This window comes from Salvia hispanica, chromosome 6 (genome assembly GCF_023119035.1).
Source record: "Salvia hispanica cultivar TCC Black 2014 chromosome 6, UniMelb_Shisp_WGS_1.0, whole genome shotgun sequence".
Classification (NCBI taxonomy): Eukaryota; Viridiplantae; Streptophyta; class Magnoliopsida; order Lamiales; family Lamiaceae; genus Salvia; species Salvia hispanica.
In genome coordinates this window covers 13760229-13781130 of record NC_062970.1, presented here as the reverse complement: position 1 = coordinate 13781130, position 20902 = coordinate 13760229, and the positions used below count along the sequence as shown (strand labels likewise).

The following is a 20902-nucleotide window of genomic DNA, read 5'->3' as shown; positions in this document are numbered from 1 at the left end:
ATTTTATTTATTCTACTATTTTAAAAATTAAATAATTAAATTTTAGTAGTTTTTTTTTCTCATAACTTCGAACTACTTCAAGTTTGTGTATCAAAATTCAAACTATAATTAAAAAAATAAAAAATAAAAATTCAAAATTGAGACTGGATATCCGGTTTTTCGGGACTGGATACCCAAGTCGGGTATTCGGGTACCCGAAATAAATTTCGAATCGAATATCGGGTATTAGATTTTGAAAAAAAAATTCGGATCGGGTATCTGCAGGTACCCGATTTGATAGGCCATGATTATTAAGTAGTATGATTTACTCTATTGGCATTGTTCATTTTTTCCATTCCATATTACCCCTAAATTCAGTGGTACTTTATTTCATGTTTAACTTGAAAGGAAGCCACTGAGTCTTTTTAACATGGCATCAATTGTGCATTAATTTCAACGGTTTCGTCTCTAAATTGGTTGAGAAGTTCCACACAGCACAATTGTGAAATTCGCCACAAATGGAAGAAATTACGATTGAGAAAAAGGAGAACATAATGTAGATGTGTTGAAAATGAAGTAGGCTAATAGGATTATTTCCAGAAGACAAAATAAATGCAAATATACTCCATTGAAAAGGAAACATTGGGAAGATCATTGATCAACAGCTAGAAACCAATAATTAAATTATATTAAATTTTTAAAAAATGATTTCAACTTTTAAAAAAACATATAAATCAGGCTTTTTAAGCCCAGTCGCAGCAGCACCTGCTGATTGGGCGAAGATTGGACCGGCCCGTGGTGTGCTTTTACACTCTGTAGAGTGTAACCACACCGGGCTCTTCGACCTCCAACGCAGTTCAATTCAGCATGCACACTCAATGTAGTGCGTAAATGTTATGCATCGCTGTTGCTCATAGGATGTGTGGGTGGGGAGAGGGGATATGTTGCAAGACAAGCATATGATAGACAAGAGACATAATCATTTAAAATAGAAGGCAACAATTAGAGAGCTATACAACAGGGTGGTACATAAATAGCAAGGTGTGCATCTTTAGATCCCACATGCTTTCCTTACAACAGCTATTACCTCTGTCCACATTCTTCAATTTTCTTTGTCCTTCACCGCATTATCAATGCCATCCACCTTCTCATAATTCGAGTCGAAGAACTCACGTTGATTGCTCTGGAGGAACCTGCTTCGCAACACAAACAATTCTAGTTTATGTTACAAACATAACCTAAACACAGATGCGCTAAGAAGCACATTCATGCCAGCCGCAAGAATATATCAAGTGTAAAATCTCCTACAGTTGGTCAATGCATACCTTGAATCGAAACGACAAAAATCTTCAGTTTGATGGTTATGCAACAAACAACATATCCTATGTGCATTCTTGCATTTATATATTAACACTAAACATAACATGGATCTCAGATCTTTCAAGACACCTTGATAGCAATCAGATTATCTCTTTAGCTGAATAACTATGAACCTAATTTTTCGAGGTCAATTAGACAAATATATTAAGGTCAGAGACCGAGGTTCGATCCCTACATCCTCCCACCCCCGACTCATAGAAATATAAACAGAGACAAAATCATGTTATGACTGCAGGTTATGTACGGAAGAACAAGTTATTCCAAGCTTAAAATACAAGATCGTAAGACCTGAGGAATTCCAGCAATCTTTGCTGCAGCTCTGACAGTGTCTCCATTTCAATATGCACACATGAGAGCATCTCAGGTAGTTTAACTGTAGTGAGAAACATTGTTTATGTAAGAGCAACAAACCAAGAACAAAACTTTACATTTCAGAATGAAATTTCAAACAATTAACACAATTTCATTTGAGAAACATATTTAGGGAAGTTTTCTTAAATCAGATTATCCAGATAAGTAGAGTCCAGTCTAACCAAAGAGTCTTAACAAATGTTCAGCTCCATATACACCCGAAGGAGAGACATTATCAGCAATCACTTCTTTGTACTGCTGTCGTTCTTCTTTGTAGAGGAGCATTGCAGGTAATGCTTTGTCGAAGTAACAGCGCAGTCCATCTACAATCTCTTTAACAGTCTCCACTATCCTTCACTCACCAAAATCACAAAAACTGTTAATTTAGAATCTACCTTGAGTGGCGTCACCAGAAACTAGTATTAGTAGACTGTAAAACCACTTCATTTTATTCGGATATGATGTCCATAAACAGGAAGTTTGATTATTTTGATGCCAAGTGCAACATGTAATAGATGTCACTGATTTCAGAATATAAAGTTAATTTGAAAGAAAAATAATTGGGTGTGTATAGATTATAATAGCGAAAAAGCACAAATTACAACATAGATTAGGTGGACAAATCCCCTACACATGATATTGCAAAAAAACAAGATATGGAATATGGGCTTACTTGCCATCTTTCTTCACCTGGTAATCCAAATACTTGTTCAGTATCTCACATGCACTAGGATTGCGCGGAAGTTTGACTAGCTGCATAAAAGGGTTTACAGTTGAAAAGCATTTCCAACTGGCATATATTAACTAGCATACAAGGAAAAATAGATTCCATAATATTTGCAGCACAATTTACCTGGCCAAGATGAGTTATAGACTCATGATCGTCAACCAGTTGTTTCTTCAAAATAGATGGAATTTGGAGATTTACATGTTTTTCTGATGGAACAAAACTCTCCTCCTACCAAGCAAAACAACATACAACTTCACTGAACCCTTCAACTAACTAAAACCAAAAGCTTACTCACTGTAACACAAAATTAACACTAACCAACTAGTTATCAAGTCGTATTATACATACAACCAATTTGTACCTTTTTGACAGTTTCATGTTTCCGCTTCCTGCCTCTGACCCCTGTGATCGCATAGCAATCAAGATTTCAGCGCTGAGTTTGTAAACATAATTTGGATTTGAAATTTCATTGTGCCGATGGAAAGGAGAAACCATCTTAACACACATTTATTGGCCTTAGAAATAAGGTACAAATTGGTTAATCCTGGATATAGAAAGGATAGATATAACAATCATGTAATTCATGATTTCAAATGGAGTGAGCACGGAAGAAAGACTCTGAACTGCTTAACACGGAAGAAAGACTCATAACTTTAAGGCCTCCCTGCTTTAGTTGTCAATCAGTCGTTTCATTGGGAAGTTTAACTTGCTAATGATCCACTAAATGACATGTGAAGCTAAATTCTTTAGTTGGAGAAAACATATACTACTGTATTAAGTGCTAGATTTGATGTCAAGGATATCAAATATGTTAATTAAAACACAGATGTCGCAAGCAAATAATTAGCCATTAGAAAGAGCGGCAACAAGCCAACCAGTAGAACTTTTAATTTTATCAAGTGATGGACGCCCAAGCTTCGTATTCTTCTCCAGAGAATGCTTTGCCTTTAAATCCTCTTTCTTTTGAATATTCGCCTCAGTATGTTTTAGCATGTCTTCGACACCCTTCCATTCATCCCAACTGTAGTGTTGCAAAGGAAAAGTTGAGTAACACCCACGAATTCCAATCAAGAGTCAATAGATTCAGAAAACAATACACAGACACTTGGAATATTGATCTAGAGAAATAGTAGTAACTTCCAAATGCGCCGTGTTTTCCTCAAATGCATCAAGCTTCCGAGAAAGCAAAGCATCGAAAGATTATCAGTACAGAGACTAATTTGGAAGCATATGATAACTTGGACAGTCGGAAGTAAAATGCACTTATGATCAACACGAGTTTGCTGAAAAAGCCTGTGCTAATCGAGAGTGAAAAGCAATAATTCACCAAAAGGATAGTTTAATGAAACAAAAATCCCAAATTCCCAAACTTCACGAAATAAATTACTACTAGTCTTCAATGGATACATTAGTCGGAATCCAGAAAATTCAGGTCATCGGAATGTAAGAGATTACGTGCACTCACGTTTTTTTCCATCCCTGGACAATTAAAACATAAGGAACACACAGTTAAACCTTGCAAAATATTAGCCAATAAAACTGCCCAAACATGTTGACCATATCAAAATATGCATCTGAATTGTAACTCATTTTTAGAGTGCAAAAGAAATAGCTAAACAGCTGAAGCAGAAATTAGACGAATATACTTACAGGATAATGAACATAATACCTCCATCCCCCAGAGCACGATTCAACTCTTTGCACCTTGTGAAGCATAACGCACACAATAGAAGGAATTAGGTAATCAATTACTGAAAATCATCCACTGAAGCAAATACAGTACTCCATATAGGAATCAAAGTTGTAGTATCATCCAGTAGAAATCAAATTGGGGATAAAATCTCGAAAAAGTGTATTTGATGAATACTAAGAGACAATTAAAAGAAAAGGCTTTGATTTGAATAATGTAGTTAGGGTTTTGAGTGAAGAAATGAAGAAGGATAATACCTTGGCGTCGTAGAGGCAGGGGCCGTGAAAAGCGAGGACGCGTTCACCTTCTTGGAAAGGGCTTGAATCAACGGCTTCGTCTCTCATCGGGCTATCGGTGACGCTGCTGGTGGTGCCACCTCCGTCGTCGCAGCCGCCGGAGATTGGCGTGGAGCTTTCTATAGCTCCTGAGCTGCTCATTTTTTTTAATTATGTCACAACAGTATTTTGTGATTATATTTATGGAATGTATTAATTATTTATTTGTGTCGGGTGGGAATCAGGAATGAGCACCACCAGCGTAATCAAATTATTATTATTATTATTATTATTATTATTATTATTATTATTATTATTATTATTAGAGTAAACGTCAAAAATTATCCTAAACATATCGCCGAAATACGAATTTGGTCCAAAACAGTCAACACCCGAAATGATATTTTGACCTAATTAATAGTACATGATTATTTTTAAAAAAAAGGGAATTGCAAAATAGACTTGCATCTCTCTCCTCTCCCTCCTTTGTCCAAATCGGTGGTGAAGTGCGATCTGGGAGTAGTGGATCGATTTGGTGGAGCGCGGGGGGGAAGATGTGGGTGGTTGGTTCTGATGTCAGAATTTCTAGAGACGACCAGCTTGACATATTGGTGAGATTTGACATACCTTGATGCAACCCATATTTCTTGCTTATTAGAGCATCTCCAATGCAAACAAATAGGCCAGCCATAGGCCAGTCACTCTCTCTCCCTGCCACATCAGCAACACTAAAAATCCACCTGCCACATCGATTTAGGCCAGCCATAGGCCAGCCGCAATAAAAATAATTCAAAATATACTATATTTACGGAATTAAAATTACGATTAAATTACGGATTAAATTTACGACATAGATACGGAAAATGTAATTCATTTCATTCAAAAAAGTACAAAGATTTAAAAAAAATACATGATTTTTTTTTTTAAAAAAGGGCTTCCACACACGAGCCCCGCCACTCTCTACTCCTCGTCGCCATCGCCGCCGTCCTCGTCGTCGCCGCCGTCGCTGCCGCCACCCGGGGTATCTGACCCCACGTCGGAACCCCCCATTTGTGCCCTCGCGGTATCCAAATCAACCCGCATGCTCTCGAGCATTGAGTGAAGAAACATCTTCTCCGTGGGGTCGGTGGCGTTCTTCCACTCTTGGACGACCTTGTACATCTGCTCCCGCGTTTTGTTACGCGAATAGAGAGTGTACTCGAGTGGGGCGGGTGGGAGGGCGGCGGAGCTGGACCTCATGGGGGCGATAGGGGGATCCTCCCCTCGCGGCCCGTTGCGCCCACTTCTGTCCAACCGAGCGAGGGCGACTAGCAAATGAAGGAGGGGATGGAAACTCCTCGGCATCCGGGGGGGAGGTCGTGGGATCCGCCCGGCTGCTGCCGTTGTAGTCGCCGGTATAGTTCAGCCTCTGCTTCTTCGGCCACCCGGCGTCGCACCCCGCACGGAACTTCTCCGAGTCCTTCAACAACACATAGCACTCCCAGAAGTGGAACTCCTTGTACTTCCCCGCCAAGGGGAAGCTGACTCTCGGCTATCCTCCGGGCGTCCTCCTCATTACGCCCACTAGTGAGGCGACGGAGGGCGTTGGCGTACAACGCCGAAAAACGGCCGACCGCGGCCCCGATGCGCTCCCACGCCTTCCGGACCTCCTCCCTGCTGAAATCCTTCCCGTGCGGGCGGTGCCGCCTGTAGGCGGCTCTAATCTTCGCCCACATGTTGACGACCCGCTGGTTGTTCGCAACCAGCGGATCGTCGCACACCTCCAACCACCCCCTGGCCATCCCGGCGTACTCATCCTCCGTCCACTTCCTCCGGCCGGGGGTGTCGTCAACAACGGGCTGCGACGACTCGCCGACCGCCTTGGCCTTCCCCCTCGTCTTCTTCTTCTTCGCCACGGCCGCCCCGCTGGAACGGGAGTGTCCGGATCGCCGAGATCGATCCCCATGTCATGCAATGACAAAAGGTCATCGCCGGTGAACTGCGTCTCCACCTGGGGTCGACGTGTGAGACGAAGCGGTCAAAAAATCCAGAGAGGGACGATAAGCCGTGTCCCCCCCCCGGTGACCCCTGCATCCCGGGATGCATACCCATCATCTGCTGCTGCATCTGGGGCATACCTCCCCACCCCTGCCCCCGCTGGCCTGTCCGCCGTCCGGCATACCCCACGGCATGTTCCCACCCCCAGCGCTCCGGCCATCATCCCCATCAGCTGATTCCAAGGGACGTTAAACCACTGGGCCCATCTCGCCCGCCCATCTGGCCCCATCCGGATCCCACGGGTACCGTGGGAGTCTTAGATCCACTCGTCGCTGGATCTGAACTCGTTGTTGTGATCCATCGCTCGATGATGCTCTTGTACAGAAAGTTAGAGAGAGAGAAAACTCGTTAAAACAAGTGGTGCAAATGAAAATGAAACTAAAATCGCGTTTATATAGGTTTAAAAAAAAATCAAAAATCAAAAATCAAAAATCAAAATTCGGCGCTGGCCGATCGGGCCGCCACAATGGCGGCCAGCGCATCGGCCAGCGCCACGCCAAAAATTTGGCCGATTTCTCGCTCGCCTACTCCAATGGTTCGGCTAGCCGACCGGCTAGCGGCGCGAATCAGCTAGCCGGCATTGGAGATGCTCTTATGACGCTTCGTGTGTTTTTGGAAACATCAAACAAGCTTCCCAAATGCATTCTAATCTATATGTAGTTCATCCAACAATCAATTCACTCATTCTCCGTCACACCAATCATCTGATTCATATCATATGATTGACATGGGTGACATAATCAAGTTTTTTTTTTTTTTTTTTTTTATACACTGTAAGATGACTAAGATGACACATTACTTAACCGGCACGGGGTTTTAGGAGTTATTGGTTAAAGTGTTTAATTGAAGAGAGAGAAGATGAGTGTAAGTATTAAAGTAGAGAGATAAAGAAAGATGACTATTTTAATAGGAGTGAGAAAAAGTGGTTGAGTGTATTAATTAGAGAGAAAAAGTTACCAAAAAAGGAAATGTGTCATCTTAGTTGGGACAAACTAAAAAGGAAAACGTGTCATCTTAAACGGGACGGAGGGAGTAGTAATTATATGCAAAATATATATCATTGCGATAAAATACTTTCACAAAATATGTTCCATGTCGACACCACCACTGCAAAGCATCTAACACAACAAACAAATACAAGGATTGATAAGATGATTCACACTTATCACACACCAATTATAAAATCAATTATTAATATCTTTTTCTATTTTAGCTTATAAGTAGATCTTATAGCTTCAAATAGTATTTCTAATGCATAATTACTTTAAAATCCCTCTCCCGATTAACAAAACTTCATCACCACAAAATTATGTAGAAACAAACATGTTGAATTTCAACAAACAGTGCAATATACTTAAAACTCATATAGGGTACCTAATTCCTCATGTTTGTAAGATTCACAATTGTGTTAATGATATATGATCATCAATGAAAAATAATTCAGTCGATTCAACCAACTTTTCTCAAATCAAATTCTATATATCTAACTTGCCTTTTTTCTAGGAGCCAACAACACAAGAAATATTGGATTCGATCTCCCAATTACTCACATGTTAAGATTTGAACTTCAATATTTCTTTGACGAAAAAGAGAAGAAAAGAAATTAAAAAAATCAGTTCCCACTCGTCGTTGCCGCACTTATTGATCATTTACATGCAACTCGAAATTATAAAATAATAAAATAGAACAAGTGTTTAGGGCATTTAATGGGATTAGTGGAGAATCCAAAATATAATTCTAAGATGGGCGCATAGTAAATAGATTAAATTAGTTGGAAGTCTAATATGAACAAACGGTAGAGGTAGACGACTTTTTTTTAACTCTCAAGGAGTAAGAAAAAATTGATCTTCTTGGTACACAAAATCCACATGTCCTTTACACGAAATCAAACAACAAAGATAATGCTAGTTCTCATCTCCAAAATATTACACCATGAGTTTATACAATAGAGAACTCGTTTATTCTATAAAATCATATGAATTGATCAAAGCTAGTTTCATTTACTGGGTCACTATGAGTCTATGACCCTCTTAAAGGCCGATATTCTCGTTGCCTTGTTGGTCATAGGATCACAACCACGTTGGTCGAGGTTGACTTTTTTACCAGGCTATGGATACTGCTCATTTGATTTATAAACCTCGCACCAATTATATTATGAAATTTATTTGAGACGCTAGAATCCATAACAATAGATGTCGTTAAATGCCAACGTCCTCGTCGGTTATGATCACCTAACTCATGACAAGCCCTTTTCCATACACACCACAAATGTTACAATCAAATGGAGTACGAGAATTTATCATAAAACACTAGTTTACCAAGATAGAGAGAGTTCATTTAGTCTTTAAACTCCACGTCAACTTCCTTACATCATTGACGCGGGATTAAAATTCACATCCAATTACGAAATATGAATTTCAATAGCTGAGGTTTATCAAAAAAATTTAAAATTGTAATTGGACACTACTATAATAAATTTGTGTGATTTAATGGAAGGTCTTTTCCAACTTGAGAATGATTAATGCATAATTAAAATGGTGTCATGTTGTTACGTGTGCAAGGACGAAACTTTAATACTACTAATATTTTAGTGGAAGTCGCAAATGGATTCTCACTTTGAAATACTACTACTTTATGTTGTTGATACAAGTTAAATTGGACTTTGTATATCAATCCACATTCAAAATTTGACTTGCATCATGCATGATTCTATATTTCTCTATATATCACCATCACAAAAGTTACGTCAAACTAGACAACCCCTTTTTCAAAACGAAAAAAATTAAACAATTACGGTCAAAATTCACAACGCATGCAAGGAAATTCTACACTATAAATGCTTCATTCGATCATATATGGATGCACTATTACAAATCCCCTCATAATCTAAGTCTACGGTAACATCACTTATAAAATCACCCGAGTTTATTACTAAAAGATTTTATTAGTAATGTCGAAAACTCTCACATTCCTCGCTCTTCTCCTTCTTCTCTCTTCTGCCATCTCCTGCGACGCTCGTCCCCTGGGAGCCTCTGAACCTAAAAGTGTCATCGAGAGGGAGATAGCGAAGGTTTTGGATGTTCTAAACATTAAAAGTGGAGGGCTAAGAAATAATGGATATGCTTTAACTCTTGAAGGAATCAAGAAATCTGGTCCTAGCCCAGGAGCTGGAAACTAGTTACTAAATTGCTTCACCTTCTTAGATTTTCTCAATCCATATAGCTGGATTTAACAAATATTGAGTTCATTCATTCTTTTTAGGGCACAAACACATATTTCCCATTCCTTATTCTTTAATTTATGTACCACTTGTTTGATTCTTTGTTGTGTTTATTTCTTTCAATTGTGTATCCTATATTGATCTAAATATATAAATTGATATTGTCCCAATTAAATCTTGAGTACTAGTATTTTATAATTATTGTGTTCGATGCTACATATAATAATTATAGAAGATATTAATCGTATCAACGAGAACAAATATGCGACAAAGAATGGCAATCCTGACTATAATAATTTTGATTTCGAAAAAAAGTATACATTAATTAAATTATCCTAGTTTGTACGCATCCAATAAACTAGAAATTAATTATTCATGTCATATACAATTCCGACATGTTATTATTTAGTTCTACTTCTACCATTGTATACATTCAATCTACGAGTCGTTGTGAACAATATACTTATAAAACAGATGATTTTAGTCTAAATTGTCAATCACTCACTACGTTAGGCTTTATCATATTTATTTATTTAAAAATGTCTCGTTTGGGTTTTAGGAAAGAACAGATTAAATTGACTGGATTGCCCACTTACTTTAACATCATAAGGGTCATGAACTCATATCCAATTCTCTAATACTCCACGGACCACTATCTATAATTCATTTACACATAAAAAAATATTATTAAACATAATGTGTTTTAATATAAAATTAGCAAATTAACATAGTAATAAAAAGAAAACATAATTGGAATATTATTTATAACAACTTCAAATTTTAATTTATTTTAAAAAATAAGATTGGTCCTTGAAAGTGCATAAAGTTGTTCAATGTGAAGCTATCTCCAATTTTGTTACTATTTTATAATAATAGTTTATTTTTCAATTGAAAATATGTGATATTTGGATACTAAATTATGAAAATTCGTGATGGCGTATCAATTGTTATGAACCGCATTTGTGGACCTAGAGCATTAGAGCATCTCCAGTGGCGGCTAGTCCACCGGCTAGTCGATTCGCGTCGCTAGCCGGTTGGCTAGTCGAACTATTGAAATCGGTCAGCGCTAAATCGGCGAGAAAATAGGCGAGAGCACGCCGATTTGCGAGCGCTGGCCGATGCGCTCGCCGTCGTGCCGATCGGCCAGCGCTATTTTTTTATTATTTTTTTTTAATTTTTGAAAAACTATATAAACGCGATTTTAGTTTCATTTTCATTTGCACCACTTGTTTTAACGAGTTTTCTCTCTCTCTAAATTTCTGTACAAAAGCAACATCGAGCGATAAGTAACGCGGGTGGTAGCAGTGGTGGTAGTTGTAGTAGTGGTGGAGATGCTGAGGAGTACGAACGGCGGATGAACGAGGCTATGGAGGCCTATATGAACCGCGAGATAGAGCGGTACATGCGAAGGGTCGAACAGCAGAGCGGTGCCTCGCCCTCCACCCGTTGTCCACCGCCGAGCAGTGATTGATCGGGATCACGTAGCTGCACATCAGCGGCTATATGACGACTACTTCGCTCCGGACCCGCGGTTTCCCGCAAACATGTTCAGGCGGCGTTTTAGAATGCGCGAGGGAGTTGTTTATGCGTATCGTTGACGCTTTGAAGCGTCGATATCTGTATTTTCGCTTCGGGCGCGTGCGTACAGACGTGTCCGGCCACACCCTATTCAAAAGTGCACGACTGACAATCAGGCGGTTGGTTCCCTACGGAGGTGCGGCAGACATGTGGGATGAGTACCTGGAAGGGGCCCCACATCGGTGAGTCGATGATCCTCGAGGCCGTAGCTGATTACCGGGCTGTGGATCTGACATGCGTATTTTAGGGTAACCGTGTCGAACAACGACCTCAACGTCCTCAACTCGTCGCCCTCTTCAACGAGCAGTGTCAGGGCATCGGTCCGGCCGTCTCATTTGTGGCCAACGCAACCGGCATGATATGGGCTACTACTTGGCGGATGGTATATACCCTAGGTGGCCCGTCTTTGTGAAGACGATCAGGCACGCAAGTGATGACAAGAAGGCCTACTTTGCGGAACGGCAGGAGTCGGCGCGCAAGGACGTAGAGCGCGCATTTGGTGTGCTCCAGTGTCGATGGGCAGCAATCAAGGGTCCAACGCGTTTGTGTGATGTCGGCTGCATTGGTGATATAATGTACGCCTGCATTATCTTGCACAACATGATCGTCGAAGACGAAGGCGTACAACTGACTAATTGGGCCAATGACGATGAAGCCGGTCCAAGCCACGGTGTGGCCACCCCTAACGTACGACGCGGGGTACCTCACGATGAAGCCGGCCGCCTCCAGGCACATGCCGACATGCGCCAAGTGAATGCTTATATTCAACTCCAAAAGGATATAATTGAAGAGTTGTGGGCATGGAAGACTGCACGGCGATAGTTTTTTTTATTATTATGTATTTTTATCTATGTCTCTTTTTTTTATTTAAATGAAATGAATTAATTTTTCCGTATATGTCTCGTAAATTTAATTCCGTAATTTATCGTAAATTTAATTCCGTAAAATGTAGTTGTTTTTTATTTATTTTTATTGCGGCTAGCCTGTGGCTGGCCTTAGGCTAGCCTATTTGCTTAAAATGATAATGTGGCAGGTGAATTTTTAGTGCTGACGACGTGGCAAGGAGAGAGAGTGGCTAGCCTGTGACTGACCTAAAGCCATTGGAGATGCTCTTACTAACATAAATTTTCAAATAATATGTCCTTCAGTCACTCCTTAAATCAGGTTTTAATAATTTATTGGTTTTATACAAAATACTTAAAACTATATTTTACTGATTTTGTTCTACTAGGGGAGTGATCAATTGCTAACGAATTGACAATCCCGAACTAAGACTAAATCTTAGCCATTAGATTAGAAGTTCTAGTGGTTGAAATAATACCACCTGAATTATATTTTTAATTAAGAAAATTAATAAATAAAATTAGAGGGTACTAATGTCAATTCCATCTTATTAAAATCATCTTAAAACTTTAAATTTATTTAACTCTCTCAATTTAAATTATTTTTTCGCAAAAAATATATCAAATTAAAGATAATTTTATAAGGATTCCAACGAGATCTCAATTGCATATGTTCCGACGACGTTCGGATGATGAAATTTGATATTTTTTTATTTTAGTTTTCGTAAATATTGATAACCGGATTTTTCTCAACAAATACATAAAAAAATCTCAATAAAACCATGTAAAAATCTCAATAAAAGCATGTAAAAATCTCAATAAATATGTGTTATATTTTCTTGTACTAGTGTTTGATATTTTTATGTCATATTGTTGATATTTGTAATACACTATGTTGATATAAAAAAAACATTCACGAAAATTATCATATGATAACATAATGGCGATATTACCCTTTTGTTGATATTTTGTCTACTATTTATTGAGATTCGCAAGATTTAATCTCATCCACTCATTTTAAAATCTAAAAGTAGAGATTTGGTCTTGATTTTGAATTAGAGTGCTATAAACGTTACAACTTATATTTAAATATATGGGACGATCAACCTACTCAAATTTATTGATATTTAAATATATGGGACGATCAACCTACTCAAATTTCAAAGCATTCACAATTCTTTTTATCTTTTCCCAAATACCTAATTAGTAACATATAAAATTAGGAGTATTATAATCTTTGTATGATTAATTAATTTCATCTAACCACCAATACAAATGACAAGCAAGAAATTGCTGATTAAACAAAAGAATCATTATTAACATATATTGCTGGTTATAAAAGAGTTGATTTTACAAGTCCAAAAACCAAAAGGACACAGCCCGAAAATCATAAATCAAATTATTACATTTATTGCTGTCCCAAGCATAAATGCATAATAATATGCCTTTGAACCGAAGAAAATTAAAGCAATTTTTGTTGAACACATGAGTATGGGATTCACGTTCCTACATGTGTTACATTTTTTTAAAGCTTATACCATCTTCTTTTCACATGGAGTATTACTTTAATATCGTAACAACTTACCAAATGGAGTATATGATTTGTACACTAAAAACCAACTTAAAGGTAAACGAACTCGACCATTCATTGACATTTTTAATAGTGACGATCTCGAGCTCTTTTCTTTTTAAAAATTTAGTGATATATAGCGGTTGGGAGGCGTCGAACCGTCTTAATTTCTTGTATTTTATCATCTAAAGATTTTTCTTCAAATCCAAACAAAGTCTCTACATATTGTTTATTCAATGTCTCTAACTCTCGACGACATCCAACTTTCCAATAATAAGAAATCCACCGCGATATTTGAGTTTCATACATTGTAAAGGAAAGCATGAGTCTCTTAGAAAACCACCGATGTGATCGTTGAAACCAAAAATATCGTATTTTTGGGATAAAGTTAATTTTGGTACGCACTTGATGAGCCTTGTCCCCAAAGCTAGCACATACATGTTTCAAGGCTATTTTGTTACTCGTATATAAGACCAGAAATATAAAGTTACAACAACTTTGAATCATGAAGAAGAAGTGGACCAAGTGATCACAATATTTTGAAAGTAGGATGTATTCATATCCTTTTTCTATATATTGTTCAAACATTCAACTGAATCTCAGCCCCACGATTTTGTCATCTAACGGTTAGATTAATGTCACGTATCATTTAATAATGCACATTTTCATTCTAATAATGTACACCGACTAATAATGTAGCATTATAATCTAATAATGTAGATTTTCATCCTAATAATGTAAACCGACTAATAATGCAACACTATAGTCTAATAATGCATTGATCACAACGATCTAATTCAAGAATCTAAGGCCTGTAATTTGTTTGAAGCTTAACACCAAAGAGCTGTGAAGGACCCTAATACACCCCTATCTTCATCTATCCCAAGTTAATTGATTTGTGTTTCTTTTGGGGATTTTACAAGCTAAATGGATCATTTTTATTTTGAACAAAATTTAAATGTTATTCAAACTTTTACTACCCTCTCTTCTCATTTCTACTATTTTATCTCATCTCCATATTTAATTTACTAAAACATTTATTTTAATTCTTGTTCCAACTAAAATGTCTTAGTTAAACTGAGACAGAGGACATATATAAAAATACAAAAATAAAAAAATAAAACCATGCATGTTCTCTCTCTCAGTGATCCATACGATATCGCTATGTGCTCTTTTATTAACAAATGACATTGGTCATTTGCCATATTCTAATTGGTGTATTAAAGATAAATCAATATATTATTTTAATTATATTGTAAGTATTAAATAAATTATACTAAAATTCACAATTTTTTATTCTCTATAAATGAAAGCCAAATTTGCTATAGTTTTACACACAAAAAGAATATTTTCTTTTCTCTACATATAGTCTTTCTTAATTACTACTATGTGTTAAAATCCATTTATGAATTTTTCAATTTTGTATCTCTGTAATTTATATATTTGAATTTTTTTATTTTTATATATCTGGTTTCTGTATTTTTCAATTTTTTGCCTTTTTACAAGTTTTGCAGTAATAGTATAATGTTATGATATGGACTAGTAGTTAAATGGTATTGATAAAAAGTGAAGACATTATTAATTAGAAGAAAGTGAAACTAATGAAATAGAACTAGTATAAAAAAGTGATTGACTAGATAGTGTATTTGATCTCTTATAAAAGAAAAAAAGGAAGTAGAAAAAAAGTGAGTTCAAATTTGAATGTAAGTGTAACGGATATTCAATGAAATTAACCAAAGAACAAAAGTATACTCCCTCCGTATCATAGTACTAGCAGAATCATTTTTTTCACATTTTAAGCGTATCATAGTAGTAGAGTTATTTTTATTTTTATTATCTTTACTTTATAGTCTCTCCTATTATTAATTATCTTTTTATTTAATACGTACATTACACACATTTTTGTTAATTTTCTTACCCAAAAAAAATCTCCACTACTATAAAACAAAGAGAGTAAAAAAATCTCCACTACTATAAAACAAAGAGAGTAATATATTACAATGTCCTTTTTCCGTTCTATAAACAGAGATAACTTTGTAATGATATAAATTTTAATACAAACTTAAAAAATAGAAAAAGTATAATAAAAAATAATTGAAATATTATCAATAGTAAACGAGGCTTAAAAGAAAAAATTATCTTAACAGACTAAAATGGAAGAAATCTTTTTTATATGGAGGAAGTTCTATTGTACTCTCTCCGTCTGCCGTTACTTGTTATTAGTTTTTTTCGTCTGTCCACCTATATTTGTCACAATTATTTACTTTTGGTAATAAATAGAATGAGATCTATATTTCAGTAATTCATTTTCATTTACATTTTATTAATAAAACTAAAACTCCGTCCATTTAAAAATATAATCTTATTTTGTCATTTTGGGATGTCCATAATAATTAGTCTCATTTCTAAAAATAAAAAAGTTTATCATCAAAATTTGTCATTAAAAGTTTACCAACTTTTTTGTTCTTTTCTTTCTTTTATTTTACTAATTTTTCATTAAAATTTGTGGCAAAATAAAACTATTTTTTATAGACATATGAAGTACTATAACAATAAAACTACTCCCTCCGTTTGTTATTAAGAATCTCATTTTTTGATAACACGTTTTTAAGAAAAATGAGTGGAAAAATGTGCCACTTATATAGTATATTAGTAGTTTTAAATAAAATGTGAGTGAAATGAATTACTGGAATGTGAGACCCTATTATTATTTATGATAAAAATAAATCGGAACACCTATTTGTAGATGGACTAAAATGTAAAACGAGACTCCTGTTAGCAGACGAATTTATTATATTTTATAGATGGGAGGAGTACTATAAAAATAAGATTTATATTTTATTAATTTTATCTTTATTGACTTTTTAAAAATTCGTGAGGGAGCATAAAATGGAGATTTATCCCAACTGATAAGCGCGGCGCAAACTCAGAAAGAACGCTGTATTGCCAACTCTAACGCAGCTGTCACGAACCAAACATTCATAATCACTTATTGCCATTTTTTTCTTGTCGGTGATATACTACTTTAACTAATCTAAGTTTTTGTCAAAACAAATTCTTCCTAATAACTGAAATCGATATAACATTAGTACTTATTGAAATAACTCATGGTCAACACAAACACTAATTACTCTACATTAATTAATTAATTAATTTAAGAATTTGGAGATGCAGTTTAACCAAGAGATCATGTATTTAAAGTAAAAATAAAAAAATCTTAAAACTCTTTCCTTTCAAGACTTCAGTGATAATACTAATTAAAACTGAAATTGAATAATTGCTGACAGCCATTTTAAAAAAATATAAAAATATTCCAAAAAAGTAGTAAATATTATTTCGATTAATATGAGTAGAAGAAGTAGAGAAAATCCGCTCTAGTCTCTTTCTTGAATATCAGAATCAGAAGTCTCCGAATTTTCACACACTCTTCACCCTCAGAAAAACACACAATGCACGCCAAGACGGATTCGGAAGTGACGAGTCTGGCGCCGTCGTCGCCGGACAACCGGCCGCCGGTGTACTACGTGCAGAGTCCGTCGCGCGACTCGCACGATGGGGAGAAGACGACGACGTCGTTCCACTCTACGCCGGTGCTGGGGAGCCCCATGGGGTCGCCGCCGCGATCGCACTCCTCTGTCGGCCACCACTCCAGGGAGTCGTCCACCAGCCGCTTCTCCGGATCGCTCAAGCCCGGATCGAGGAAGGTATCGCCCAACGACGTCGGATCTGGGGGCAGGGGGCCTCGCAAGGGCGGACAGGGGAATTGGAAGGACTTTGATGTGATTGAAGAAGAAGGATTGCTGGAAGATGAGGAGTCGCAGAAAGGTCTGCCGCGTAGATGCTATTTCCTTGCTTTTGTTGTCGGATTTTTTGTGCTGTTTTCGTTTTTCGCCTTGATTTTGTGGGGAGCTAGCAAACCGCAGAAGCCTAAGATCACGATGAAGGTGAGTTTCTCATTTCACCTCGCTTTTACTGATTTTTAATTGGTTGATTTCTGAGCTCAGAATTAAGTGGAATTGAGAAACAACGCTTGTTAGCTCTAGGATTTGATTACTTATTCTGGAGATATTATTTGTTGATTGTGATTTGTATGGATCAATCTGTATAGTGTTTATGTTTTGGGATGGTAGCAATGTAATTTGTTAGAATTTGAATTGCGTTGATGATGATGATGATATGCACAAATGTGAATATGTTGTGGAGCTGAGAAACAGAGCTAACAAGCTCTGTAATTAGGGTTTGGTTACTTATTGTGATGAAATTGTGTTGAATTGTGATTTGTATGAATCAATTTGCTTAGGGTTTATGATATTTGGGGGCGGTGGGATTGCAGTGTGATAGAATTCAGCTATTGAATTGAGTTAATGACATTTTATTGTCATCAATCAGAGCATTACATTTGAGAGATTCATGGTTCAAGCTGGTTCGGATTCAACGGGTGTATCGACAGACATGATCTCTGTTAACTCGACACTGAAGCTCACCTACCGTAACACAGGCACATTTTTTGGAGTTCACGTTACCTCAACTCCGGTCGCTCTCACCTACTCGCAGCTCACCATTGGCTCTGGCACCGTAAGTTACTACTCTGTAAAACCCTTTTGAGAAATGACTCTGAGTGCCTTTGGATGATTTTGTTCGTGACATTGCATTGCAGGTGAAGAAGTTCTATCAGTCACGGAAGAGCCAGAGGCACATGGTTGTGACCGTATTAGGCGACAAGATCCCGTTGTATGGTAGTGGAGCTAGTTTGAGCACCTCGACTGGGATCACCACGCTCCCTGTGCCGCTCAAACTGGAGTTCACAGTTCGGTCGAGGGCTTCTGTTCTGGGCAAACTGGTGAGGCCGAAATTCTACAAGAAGATCGAATGCCCCATCATTTACGACGTCAAGAAGCTCAATGTGCCCCTCTCCCTCAAGAATTGCACTTACAGTTAAGGGGAGGGGAGGGGAGATCATCATATTTTTCAGCTATTAATACATGGGCTTAGTTAATTAAATAAGAACGCTATCAATTATTCACGTGTCTGTTTATATATTACAGAGGCCATTGTATGGCTTATTAATTTAATTTATTTTTGGTACACATTGAATTTTGATGAATCTATGAACTTTTATAAAAGCAGCATTACCCATTATCAGCGATTCAAAACTGGTTGATCACTATAGTTTTCCTTTTTTTAGTAGTAGTATTGTTTTATTCAAATAGGTGCGTTCGATACATTCATGGTTGCAATGGTCGACGAAATCATGTGTCAGGTTTTTCGCATTTTGTGTTTTTGTACTGATTCAGTTTTCTCATGATGCTTTCCATATAACTGAAATCAATTGTATTATGCATAAATCTTTTTCAAAAAATTCGAACATATGCTGCTTGCAGACAACATGATGTTATCTAGTTGTGTCCGAAATGATCGAACGAACTACGTTTTTTCTTGTTAAATTTGAAGATGTTTAGATCATACTATGATTCAATTGTCCGTTTAAATCTAATAAAATTTCGGAAAATAAAGACAATATTTTTGTGTGAGGCAGCATAGTAATGTTTTTCTCCATTTTCACATTGTTCTGTTTTCATGATTCTTTTGTGAATTTTGGTTATTAAATAAATATGGTGTGTTAAATAATAATGACTCGGTTGTCTATTATTCTAATTAAATTAATTGTAGCATTTGGTTTCTTAAATTGTGTTCGGACATCTAGATAGTGATAAATTTATATAAATTCTACCCTCTCTCCGTCCCACAAAAGATGTCACATTTTCCTTTTTAGTTTGTCTCACAAAAGATGTCACATTTCTCTCTCCGTCCCACAAAAGATGTCACATTTTCCTTTTTAGTTTGTCTCACAAAAGATGTCACATTTCCCTTTCTGAAAAAAGTTATCTCTAACATAAATATAAAAATTATATTTTCTCTCCTCATTTAACACACAAAACAAAACCTCATAAAATCCCGTGCCTTCACAAGTGTGACATCTTTTGTGGGATGGAGGGAGTACATAATTGGATTTTTTTGGGTATTTTGTATTTAAAAATAATTCATTACTTTTAATTGATTTTAAATGAATTAGTATTTTACATCTTTATCCTTTTACATCCGTAATTTTTATCCTAGAGGAAGGTTGTTACTTGTTAGTGATACTCAGAGAATTCTGGTAGCAGACTCATATAATTGATCTTTTGCAGAGCTATACAAGGATTCCACTAGAACCATTACCGGTTTCAACTTATGCAAATTATTACTACATTCATTCAACATAATTTGTACGATACTGATTAAACTGCACAAAAACATGTAGTAAGGACGATCGAATGATCTACAAAATATATATGACTGAGAATCGTATAATTTATAAACTAATTTACAATCAATTTGTTGAATACATTCTCTTATTATCTTGTATTGTGAGTCGTATGTATCACTTCTATGCAAACTTTCGAAATCTAAAGTCGAATTCGGATCATTGTTTAGTTCATTTGCGAACAATGTTTCGTTTTCATCATGAAATCCGAATGTGTTCAAAATAATGTTAGCCATGATCATTACTCAAGTTCCTTCTATCTGTAACGATGTATCACGAGTTTAGTTATATTGTCGTACATGGCAGTGCAAAGATTTGATTACATCGCCAATATCACGTGCAATGTATTATTATACTCCCTCCGTCCCATGCTACTCGCACTTTTCATCTTAGGCCGTAAATTTGAGATTGATTTTTTTGTTTAATTAAATTAGAATTTTAAGTGTAATGAGACGTCACTTAATAAAGGACCTCTTAACTTAAACTAACATATTAATTAAATGCATTAATTCTAACTTAAACTATAAATAATGTAAGGAGTTTGTGACGTTCCGAAAAGTAAAAGTGCAAGTAACATGGGACGGAGGGAGTATAAAGTATAGTAATTCAGAGTAGCAATTGAGTGCGATGACATATTAGATAGGAAAATCGAAAGAATGGAAAAAATAAAAAATTCAGTTATTGCAAATGCCACATGACACCACCGGATTGGTCTTCATTGCGTTGGTCTTTGTCGTGCAGCATGGACAGCTATGCAAATCATGCATGTGGCCCATTTCTAGGTCCACGACCACTCTCACTGTCCATTGCAGGGTCTCACTTTCAAGTTCAACCCATTTTTACGGTAGCTTTTGAAAGCATTTTTACTTTTAGAATTTCTATTTCTATTTTTAATTGACACTACAAGTTTTTATGTATTTCTAGAATTTTTTAAAAATAGATTGTC

The 20902-nt window shown here is 36.6% G+C and overlaps 2 protein-coding genes across 5 annotated transcripts; one reads left to right on the top strand and one right to left on the bottom strand.

Annotated features, from left to right (window-relative positions):
- Nucleotides 1-939: 939 nt before the first annotated feature.
- Nucleotides 940-4592, bottom strand: LOC125193588 (protein MRG1-like). Of its 4 annotated transcripts, none has more exons than XM_048091415.1 (10): nt 4388-4592; nt 4091-4144; nt 3906-3919; nt 3316-3461; nt 2802-2842; nt 2564-2668; nt 2384-2463; nt 1893-2062; nt 1648-1732; nt 940-1175 (listed from the first exon to the last, which is right to left on the bottom strand). In XM_048091415.1, the coding sequence occupies exons 1-10, from the start codon at nt 4565-4567 to the stop codon at nt 1082-1084; spliced, it is 969 nt and encodes a 322-aa protein (XP_047947372.1). In that variant the 5' UTR covers nt 4568-4592; the 3' UTR covers nt 940-1081. The 4 variants fall into 4 exon arrangements, with proteins under 4 accessions (XP_047947372.1, XP_047947374.1, XP_047947375.1 ...); XM_048091417.1 differs by having other exon boundaries at nt 940-1172; XM_048091418.1 differs by lacking the exon at nt 3906-3919 and having other exon boundaries at nt 4110-4144.
- Nucleotides 4593-17020: 12428 nt separating this feature from the next.
- Nucleotides 17021-18739, top strand: LOC125192306. The gene is made up of 3 exons (XM_048089843.1): nt 17021-17596; nt 18042-18227; nt 18310-18739. The coding sequence occupies exons 1-3, from the start codon at nt 17102-17104 to the stop codon at nt 18589-18591; spliced, it is 963 nt and encodes a 320-aa protein (XP_047945800.1). The 5' UTR covers nt 17021-17101; the 3' UTR covers nt 18592-18739.
- Nucleotides 18740-20902: the final 2163 nt, after the last annotated feature.